This window comes from Nannospalax galili, unplaced genomic scaffold (assembly GCF_000622305.1).
Source record: "Nannospalax galili isolate Female #2095 unplaced genomic scaffold, S.galili_v1.0 scaffold180, whole genome shotgun sequence".
Classification (NCBI taxonomy): Eukaryota; Metazoa; Chordata; class Mammalia; order Rodentia; family Spalacidae; genus Nannospalax; species Nannospalax galili.
Genome location: NW_008348199.1, coordinates 1,082,536 through 1,092,819, shown reverse-complemented (window position 1 = coordinate 1,092,819; position 10,284 = coordinate 1,082,536). Strand labels below are relative to the sequence as shown.

At 46.9% G+C, this 10,284-nt stretch overlaps 1 protein-coding gene across 6 annotated transcripts in view; it reads left to right on the top strand.

Annotated features, from left to right (window-relative positions):
* The window catches only part of Fam118a (family with sequence similarity 118 member A), a 30,998-nt gene that overhangs the window by 17,287 nt on the left and 3,427 nt on the right, over nucleotides 1–10,284 (top strand). For 4 of the 6 annotated variants that reach the window (XM_017801040.2, XM_029569149.1, XM_017801041.2 and 1 more), the window contains 4 exons: nucleotides 1,401–1,529; nucleotides 2,769–3,054; nucleotides 4,537–4,569; nucleotides 8,508–8,591. In XM_017801040.2, the coding sequence (XP_017656529.1) occupies nucleotides 1,401–1,529; nucleotides 2,769–3,054; nucleotides 4,537–4,569; nucleotides 8,508–8,591 (532 nt within the window). Of the gene's footprint in view, nucleotides 1–1,400; nucleotides 1,530–2,768; nucleotides 3,055–4,536; nucleotides 4,570–6,602; nucleotides 6,768–8,507; nucleotides 8,592–10,284 lie in introns of all 6 variants that reach the window. The other 2 variants (XR_003851379.1, XM_029569150.1) reach the window with 2 other exon arrangements.

The following is a 10,284-nucleotide window of genomic DNA, read 5'->3' as shown; positions in this document are numbered from 1 at the left end:
CTGAAGTTGATCTGTTTCATTCCATGGGCTTTTCATGTTGGCATTTTTTACATTTTTTTTTTTTCTTTTTTTTTTCTTTCCCTTTTTTTTTTTTTTTTTTTGAGACAGGGTCTCCCTGTAGCCCCAGCTGGCCTGGAACTCGCTCTATAGATCAGGCTGGCCTTGAACTCACAGAGGTCCACCTGCCTCCACCTGCTGGGATTAAAGGTATGCATCACCACGCCTGGCTGTGTTTGCTTCTATAATGGATTAGTGTAATTCACATTATGTCAGACATGGTGTCACACGCCTTTAATCCCAGCTCTTCAGAGGCAGAGGCAGGCAGATCTCTGCGAGTTCAAGGTCAGTCTGGTCTACATAGCAAGTTCCATGCCAGCTGGGGCTATAGGGAGCCCCTGTCTGAAACTCCCTCCGTCTTCCTCCCAGTATTTCACATTGCTAGCTGTTCAGTTGTGGCCCAGATACTTCTCTCTGTGGCAGCCTCGTTGAGTTGGCTGTGGGTACAGCATGGCTGCCTGGGTGTCCTGCACTGGGACACAGCCCTGTGAGGATGGGGCATGGACTGTGGCATGACCTCTGGAAGCAAGTTGCCAGCTGCATGTAACAGAATCGTCTGCCAGCTCCTCTGCCTGGGATGTGTCTATTTGCGTCTATATAGGCTGCTGATGAAGAAGCCCGTGCTGAGAAGAAAGTTACACAGACTTGGCTCGTGGCTTTGTAACATGCTTGGTTCTATAATTTGAGCTGAACTGAATGCAGGTGCCTATTTGATGAATGCACTTTTTCTGTATATTATTTTGTTGTTAGAGTAAAAGTAATAGATGGCTGGGACTGAACTCAGGTAGAAACACTCATCTAGTGTGGAGGGAAGCTGTAGGTGTCACCTGTAGCACCACAAAAATAAAGTAAAATAAAAATGCAAATAAAGCAGTACAACAAAACCCCGCAACAACATAGATTAAATGTGATGTATAAGTTGGAAGGTCCGCCCACAGGGAGGTGGATGCCAGTTTGCTGCAGCAGCAGAGGCCACACTTCTACACACTAAATGGATGCCCAGTGCCAGCAACTGACCTTCTCTTTTGAAGGTATAATTATAAACTGAAACATTTTCCTTTTTCCTGGGTAAGTTTAAAAAAAATGATCTGGGACCCGCATGGTGGTGTGCCTTTAATTCCAGCACTTGGGAGGCAGAGGCAGGTGGATCTCTGTGAGATGGAGGCCAGCCTGGTCTACATAGCGAGTTCTAGGCTAACTGGGGGCTACAGGGAGACCCTGTTGTAAAAAAATAACAACAACAAAAAACCAAACGAAAAAATTCCCTGATCTGATTTGGTTTTCTTCTATCTGTTGAAATAACAGCAGGTGTGCGTTTCTCTGTGTGGTTTGGTTTTCAACAGGTCCTGCAGTGGGCAAGAGGCCACATCAAGTATGGAGTTCTTCACATTCATGGCTTATACACAGACCCCTGTGGGATGGTGTTGGATCCATCAGGATATAAAGATGTCACTCAAGACCCAGAAGTAATGGTACGTATGGTTGGTCTGTCTTCTTGGGGCTTTGGTTGTCTGTTCTGGGGAGTTGCTGGCACCAGCCATTCCCAGGCATTCTGGCCCTCTGGGGACAGGACCACACTCTACTGCTTAGCTATGGCCCTGTGTGGTACCTGCAGTTTGAAAAGATGCTCAGCGCCCATTTGTTCAGAGAGGAAGTGTGTGTGCCCTCGGGAAGCACAACTCTTCCCTCTTGGTGCCAGCACCAGCCGGCCATGACGCTCTCACCCAGGGATTTGGTAGAAGTGTCTGGTTGATGGCTTGTGGTCTGTGGCATTCCTCTCTGGTTCCCTGCTTGTGCCCCCTGTACCAGGCATCTTCCCAGCTGCAGTACTACCCCTTCACACAGCAGTTGCTTCAGCCTTCCAAAGCCAGCTCTAATCAGAGTCTGGGAATGTAGCTCAGCAGCCAAGCTCCTGCCTATCTTGTGCAGGTCTTTAGTTCCTTCCCCAGCACTGCAGATAAAGCAAGGCACTTCATTCACTCACAAAAGCTCACCCACCCTTTCCCATGAGGGGATTCATCCCACTACCATCAGATTCCAGGGTGTTGTATGAGTACAATTCTGAGCTGAGAGATTTCCTTCCTTAATTTTTTTTTTTTTTTTTTTTTTTTTTGAGACAGGGTTTCCCTGTAGCCCCAGTTGGCCTGGAACTCACTGTGTAAAGTAGGCTGGCCTTGAACTGCCTGTCTCTGCCTCCCAAGTGCTGAGATTAAAGGTGTGCATTACCATGCCCACTTTCTTTCCTTAAAATTTAATTAGTTTATTTTTATGTATATGAGCGTTTTACCAATACCTGCAAAGGCAGAAGAGAGTGATTGAGCCACATATGGGTGCTGGGAACTGAACTCAGGTCCTCTGCATGAATTTCAGGTGCCCTTAACTGCTGAGCCTTCTGTCCAGTGCCACCTCTATGGTGAGCCATAAGTCTACCATATGCCGTCTTCCTGTAAGGTGCATTTATGCTCCCACACTGGCTAGTACCCTGGCTCTGCCAGCTCCCCTCCTCATCCTGGTTGAGAGGTGGATTACTTTTGGTAATTACTCCATACAGATCACTGCATGGCGTTCACAGGGCCTTTCTGCAATGTTCCTCAGGATGGCTCTTGGGAAAGCCTGTGGTGCAGGATAGGCTATAAAAGCACGTCAGTGACCGAATTGGCCATGAGCCCTGCTGTTTCACAGAGCTATCTGTCTTTGCTGGCTTTCCACAGGAAGTCCTACAAAACCTGTACCGCACCAAGTCGTTTCTGTTTGTGGGCTGTGGAGAGACCCTCCGAGACCAGATATTCCAAGCTCTCTTCCTGTACTCGGTGCCAAATAAGGTGGACTTAGAGCATTACATGGTGGTGCTCAAGGAAAATGAAGACCATTTCTTTAAGCATCAAGCAGATATGCTTCTGCATGGGATTAAAGTTGTGTCGTATGGGGACTGCTTTGACCATTTCCCAGGATACGTGCAAGACCTTGCCACTCAGATCTGCAAGCAGCAAAGTCCAGGTGTGGAGTTTTGCTTTTACTTTCTGAGCACAGAATTCATGGGCTGCTGCTTGTTGTCCCCTTGGGAGATAAAATTTAATACCATAAAATTTACCAATCTTTTTTTTTTTAATGCCTCTGTAATTTAAAAGTAGCAAATTGGGTGAGAGCACAATAGTGATAGTCTGTAAATAGAACTTTGAGTCATGCCCATAGATGTGAACACCTTTATTCATGTTTGTTTACCTTGGCCAAGGAAAGCTATCAGGGCAGTTTTATCGGTTGCGGCACTTAAACCTTAATTGTGCAGATGTTGCATGCCTTTATTGTCACTGTGTTTTCAAAGTTAAAACCGGAAAAGCACAGAAGAAGCATATGATGGCTTCCATTTCTCCTCAAAGCACATCTTCTCTGTTGCAAGGACCTCTGATTCGCCCCTTGCCTTTCTGGACAAGCCCCCATGTGCCAGGAACGACCAAATCATTGTGGGATTCTGACGTAATTGCTTTTACATGAGGAAAATTAATGGCTTTGAATTCTGTGTCATAAAACATGGATGACAAAGCACGCAAAGTTCTGTATTGATTGTCCTGTCATGGTAATAGGAAACCCACACACACCCACACATGGAAGAATGAGGTTAGCACAGAGCCCAGCGAGGAATGCTTGCGTGAACAGTCACAGCCTCATGTTTCTACCACTGGCGCTTTCTTAGGGTTGCTGATGATAGCGGAATGGGCTGATTTAAATGCTAGGAGCAGAAGCATAATTTAGGCAGTAGTCTGTTTCTTACTAGGAACAGGAGCAAAGATTGCATGTTTTAGAGCTGTGTCACTACCACAAACTTTACATTCTTGCCCTTATTTTATCAGCATCCACTGCTACCTAGATGATTTTAGAGGTGATTCCACCTCAGAGAGGTGAATAATTTGCCTAGTGAGCTGGAATTTGATCCTGGCCTAGCAGACTAAAACATCCTGGTACCAGTCGTGTGTGGGGGTCTGCAGACCCCTCACCCTGCTCTCACCTCTCCTGCCTCCCCAGCCAGGACTCCTGGGAAGAGCAGCATCCAGCCAGGGAGCACGGGCTCCTAGAATAGGCGCTGAGCCACATGTCCCGATTGATGCCCCTTTTCTAGGACCTGGGAGCTGAATAGACTGAAAGGTGGCTGAGGTTTTTAGTCTGGTGCTGACATGAAGGAGGTTTGTTTGTACTCTCCTGGTGGGGGGACGCCTGCTGCCTGAGAGTCAGCACAGCTGCAGTGCAGTTTGCAAGCCTGCACCCGCCAGCTCTAGGCAGCTTCACAAGGCTGTGCTCAGAGACATGCGCCCCTCCTACAGTGAAGTGACTGATGCAGGGCTCCATGGCTGCCATGTGCTGCAGTCAGCATAGAAGCCCGTTGCCCGCCACTGACGGCCTCAGGGTGCTCTCTGCCGTTGTCCACTGGCCTAAGAAGAGTGCTCCAAGTCTTGGTTCCGCTGACTGATTTTCTTTCCTCCCTAGATGCTGAGCGAGTGGACAGCACCACCTTATTGGGTAAAGCAGATCTTTACTTCTATCTGCCTGGTTTTTGCTTCCATGTTCTATTTTTATCACTGTTAGTAAAACCGTGAAAGTGTTTCTCACATTTAATAGCCTTATTATGCAGCACCAGAGAGGCTAGACAGTACTGCCTTCCGATGGTCCCTGCTGCAGTAAAGGCTCAAAGCCCATCCCGTCTCCTGGGAGGCACAGGCTAGTCATGGACTATCTGCTGACACCTGGGATGATTTCTGTCCTAGATTACAGGGAATTGGAGCAGTGTTCTACTTGGATTACAGCATTCTTGCATACCCAGAGTGTTCTGTCCCTTACATGCAGAGTGCCCTATCCTTTACATGTAGACATCTAAGCTTTCATGTAATTCTTTCTTTTAATACGTGTTTGAATGTGAATGTTCGTCCTGGGCTTGCTATTGCCAGTTCGTGAATCAGTATGACTCAGCAGCTGCCAGCACCCTCCAGTGGGAAAACTGGGCAGGAGCTCCACTGCCTGAGTCAGGTGGGCTAGACGGGGCGCTAGCCACTGATCAGGAGCCTCTGTGCATCTCCGCTGCTGTTGCTGCCTGTCAAGCCAGTGTCTCTGTATGTAGGACAGGGCTTGTCATTGTGGGGACAGCTGAAGCCAGTCTGTGAAGTGGTGGAAGTGGCTTGGGAGGAGCTGTAGGAGCTGCCCTCCGTGGCCACAGGGAAGGATGTTTGGGCCATAGTTTTTCTTCTTCTTTCTTTGTTAGTTTTTTTTTCCCCTCGAATATGATTCTAGAATAATAATTTTCTTTTGAAAGCATCAGTAACTCGATTGATAAAATATGCAGTCTATATATGGGGCTGAAGAGATGGCTCAGTGGTTAAGAGCACTGACTGCTCTTGCAGAGGACCTGGGTTCGATTCTCAGCACCCACATGGCGGCTACGAACCATCCTTAATACCAGTTCCAGGGGAATCTGAAGCCCTCTTCTGACCTCTGCAGCAGTGCACAACATGGGTGCACTCACATACATACAGGCAATACACTCATACACATAAAATTTAAAAAAAAATGCAGTATATAAAAAAATGCAGTATATAACAGGGAAACTTTGGCCAGTGGTTCAGAAAGATCAGCCTTAGAAACTGGCTGCTGGGAGGGTAGACTCTTGAACAGTGTCTCAATTACATTTCCTTACAGTGACAAAATACTTGAGTCACGATTTCTCTTGGTGCTCAGTTTCAGAGGTTTCAGCCTGTAGTCACTTACTTGGCTGTCTTGCTTTTGGCCTCTGCATGGTGAGGCATAGCGTCATGAGGGGGTGCTTATAATGGAGCACAGTGGCAGACAGGAGACAGGGGGTCAGGGACAAGGTAAATTCTTCAAAAGCATGTTCCAATGACCTGTGTCCTCCAACCAGATCTCACCTAATAGCCCATTCAGTAAATATCAGTGGATTAGCCTGTTAGTGTCAGCACTTTGTGGTCCAGTCACCTCTCAGGAGTACCACCAGCAGGGTACCAAGCCTCCAACACCTGAGTCTTTTTGGAGTAGACACTTTCATATCAAACATTCTACTTCTGGTCTTCAAAGGGTTAATGTCCAACTCATAATTTGGTGTATTTAGTCTATTTCCAAGAGTCCCTGTAAATGTTATTTTTTTAAAACATTATTTGAATTTTTTGTGTGTGTATGAGTGTATTGCCAGCATGTCATGCAATGCCCTTGGAGGTCAGAAGAGGGTGTTGGATCCCCTGGAACTGGAGTTACAGACAGTTATTAGCTACCATATGGGTGCTGGGAACCGAACTGGGTCCTCTGCAAGAGCAGCCAGTGCTCTTAACCTCTGGCTCCGAGACCCCATAGTTGTAACACCATTGCTAAACAATTCCGTTTAGGCTTGTGGTCGTGGTACAGTTGGTGTGGGGTTTGAGGCATGAGGAGTATGTGTTCAAGGTCAGCCTTGAACAGAAGTGAGTTGCAGGCCAACGTGGACAATGTAGTGAGACCATCTCAAAGAACAAAGCAAAATGAAAGGTTAAATCTAGATTCTCTTCTGACAGGTGAGGCAACTCCTAGCTGTGAGTCCCTATAACAATCAAAAATGAAAATGTACAAACTCCAGCGTACAGGTGGCAGAATAAACACTCATTGTTCCAAAAGGAAGGAATCGGGTAATGAAAAGGAGGGATTAGACAAAGCAAGATCCAAACCCAGCAGGGCAAACAGTAAGTCCTAGAAGTCCGTGTCTGACACCTTGGGCATGTATTGGTGAGGTTGACAGAGTTGGCCTAGGCAGCTTCAGTCCTGTGGCCTTGCCGGCTGCAGCTCTTGGCCTCTCCTGGGCTGGCACTGCGCCTTGCCTGCAGCTTTCGTGGGCATACAGTCCACATTCCTGGCATCTGGCTTTCTGGGGTGCATTACAGCTTCGGCTTTGTTCACAGCTTCAGGCATCCACCTGTCAGTGGTGAGGGACCCCGACTTCACACACTGCCTGGGCTCTCAGGCTGCCCCTCTTAATTGGGATGGAAGCCCCCATGACCCCACAATTCTTGAATTCTGTGTTCCTATAAAATCAGACACCAAGGACTCCGTAGGGTCCATGATCGCAGTGGCCTCTGCACACCTGTGTGGCGAGTGAGGTTCACCTGTAACCCTGAGCAAGCAGGGAGCCCTTGAACTCTTGGAGCTCATTTCCCAAAACAAAGTTGAGTGTGCACCTCCACCCCTACATTGTGATGGGCGGGGCCCAGCTGATTGCTCAGAGGCCATCAAGGCATTGTTCCTGTTGAATTGTGCAAAAGCGATCTTAGTAAGCAGCCGCCCTTTCCTCCACCGAACCTTGAACTGCAAAGTTTTCAAATTCTCTCTCCTTTGCCTTCAGTTCTCACTGGCTGAAAGCAGCCAGCAACAGCCGGACCACAGCCTGAACACTAGCTTTGTGGTATCCTCTGCCAGAGTGTCCTTCACACTTAAATTCAGCCTTCCTTGGGTCTGAGGGTGTGGGTAAAATGTAGACAATTGTTTCGCTCGTATGTGGCATGAATGGCCTCTAGTCTAGTCATGCAGAGACCTCATTTCCACTTGGAGCTTGTGAGCACCTGCAAACAGGTTTCCACCAGCGTCCTGGGCTTCTGTACTCCCTGAATTCCTAAGCTATTTCAGGCCTGCTTCTCCAAACTTTTCCAAATTTCTCTTCTGAAACACATAGATATAATAATGACCCCACTTGCCAGGTATGGTGGTGCATGCCTTTAATCCCAGCACTCGGGAGGCAGAGGCAGGTGGATCTCTGTGAGTTCAAGGCTAGCTTGGTCTACATAGTGAGTTCCAGGCCAGCTGGGGCTACAGGGAGACCCTATCTCAAAAAGAACAATGAAATGACCCCACTTGTTGGTACCAGTGTCCCTGTCCCTCCCCTGGTTACAAAGTACTTGAGACAAGCAACTTAAAAGGAACACTTTGGCTCTTGGACTTGAGTCCTTGGTCATCGGCTCCATTGTTTCTGGACCTGTGATAAGGCAGAAACTAGGCAGAAGAAAGTGGCCTACTCACGTTAGAGTGGGGGTGGACTAGAAGGAATGCAAGAGGGCCTGCCCCTCCTCCAGCCAGGCCCCACCCCTGGACTTCTGCCATTTCTCAGTAGTATCATCACTTTGTGAATCCATCCAAGTGGGAGTCCTCCCAGCCTAACTTCTGCATACCGTTCTGGGGGCCAGGCCTTTAAGCCATGAGGCTTTGAGGATACTGCATATCTGCACTGAAATCATGCTGTTTTGCACCTTTTGTTACAGAAAATTTCAAGGAAGTACAAGGACAGTAGGTGCTCCAACCCCTCCGCCACCCACCAGCTCCCTCATGTTGCCCATTTTTCTCCTGGATTAAATTTTTATTTTCTTGATTTTTGTTTCTTACAAACTTATTCAAATTTTTAAAATAAAGTTTGAATAAAAGTTTTTATTTTTTAGGTAATGCATGTCAGGATTGTGCAAAGAGGAAGTTGGAAGAGAACGGAATTGAAGTTTCAAAAAAAATCAGACAATCAGATACGGGTATGATGATGCTCTTTTGTGGGGGCATGTCTCAGATTTGTCTTGTTGGTAGGTGTCTATGACTGCTTTGTTTAGTGCCCTTCCTGGTGCCTTGGGGAGGAGTGGCACATGCCTCATCTAGAATCAGCAGATGTTTAGAGTGGAACCTAACCTTTCACACTACTGACCACAGCTATTTTTTTCCTTCTTTCAAAATTTCTAAGTGATGTAATTGAAGGAAAATAAGAAAACACACAGATTGTAGAGTCAGCCCGATGAATTTTCAGGAGGAAAGACACTCACTTGGCTGTGCCCAGGTCAACAGATGGACCATTCTAACAGCACCAGCACGAAGGTGCCCACATTAGTCTTTAGGGAAAATCACCTCCAGTTCTTGCTTTCTGTTGTCTCTACCACCAGGATTTATTTAAACTTGTGACATTTCTTTGAACTGTTCATTTCTGTTGACTAGGAAAGGTGATGGCTGTGCCCATTCTGTCCCACCCTCTTCCCTTCTGCAGGTTCAGTGTCTGTATTTCTAGTTGTGTAGGATGGGAAGCCAGACAAGCAGCTGACTGGGCTCTTCCCCTCCCCACCTCACTCCTCAGCTCCAGCTTTAACATTGCCAGTGTGGAAGCTCTATTCAGCACAGAGAGGAGTAAGGCCTTTGCACAGTGCAGGCTGAGTCTAAAGATGGAAAATAGCATTACTAAGTGTTGCTATTCTTTGCTTTCACCTTGCTTGTACATAGCGCTTTTGAGCTGAAGGCTGTGTGCTCACTAGCAGTGGAACAGTGTGTATTCTGGGTATCCCACAGTATTTTTTATTTCACGTTAGCACCTTGATGGTTTCTTCTTTCTGTCTTCTGTACTCGTGTTGGGATTCGTGCTGGTTGGAGTCTCTTGGATTGGTTTCCGTTGGTTTCCTCTATTGCGTCTTAATTTTCATTTTCAATCTCCATTAAAAAAAAAAAAAAAACTCTGGGAGGTTTTAAAACTTACGTTTTGGTCCTTGGGTTAACTTTTTATTCTTGTTGACTGTATGGTGCTGGGGATACAAGCCAGGGCCTAGTTAGTACTAGGCAAGTGCTCTACCTAAGCTACGTTTTCAGCACCTGAATTGATATTTTAACAGTGTGATCGCAGATTTTCAGAGCCCTCTCTAACGTGCCTGTGCTCCCAGCAGCTGTTCGGCACTGTGATGAGATTTTCACATCTTCACCCTGGTGTTTGATGCCACGTCGTTCCTGAAAGCACTAGATTCAGATTATAGACTTTTTCTACAATTTATATAAGAAAATCTCAGGCTGGGCATGGTTGCACACGCCTTTAATCCAGCATCTGGGAGGCAGAGGCAGGCAGACCTCTGGTCTACATAGTAAGTTCCAGGTACCTGGGGCTACCAGGAGACTGTCTCAAAGAGACCAAAAAAAAGAAAGAAAATTTCAGGCTTGGAACATGCCTGTAATCCATCCCAGCACATGGGAGGCTGAGGCAGAAGGACCATGAGTTTGAGGCTAGCTTGGGTTACATAAGGCGCTCTTGCCTCAAAAACAGAAAGAAAAGTATTTTTTTTAAAAATTATTTTTTTTTTTTTTTTTGGTCTTTTTGAGACAGGGTCTCCCTGTAGCCCCAGCTGGCCTGGATTCGCTATGGAGATCATGCTGGCCTCGAACTCACAGATACTCACCTGCCTCTGCCTCCTGAGTGCTGGG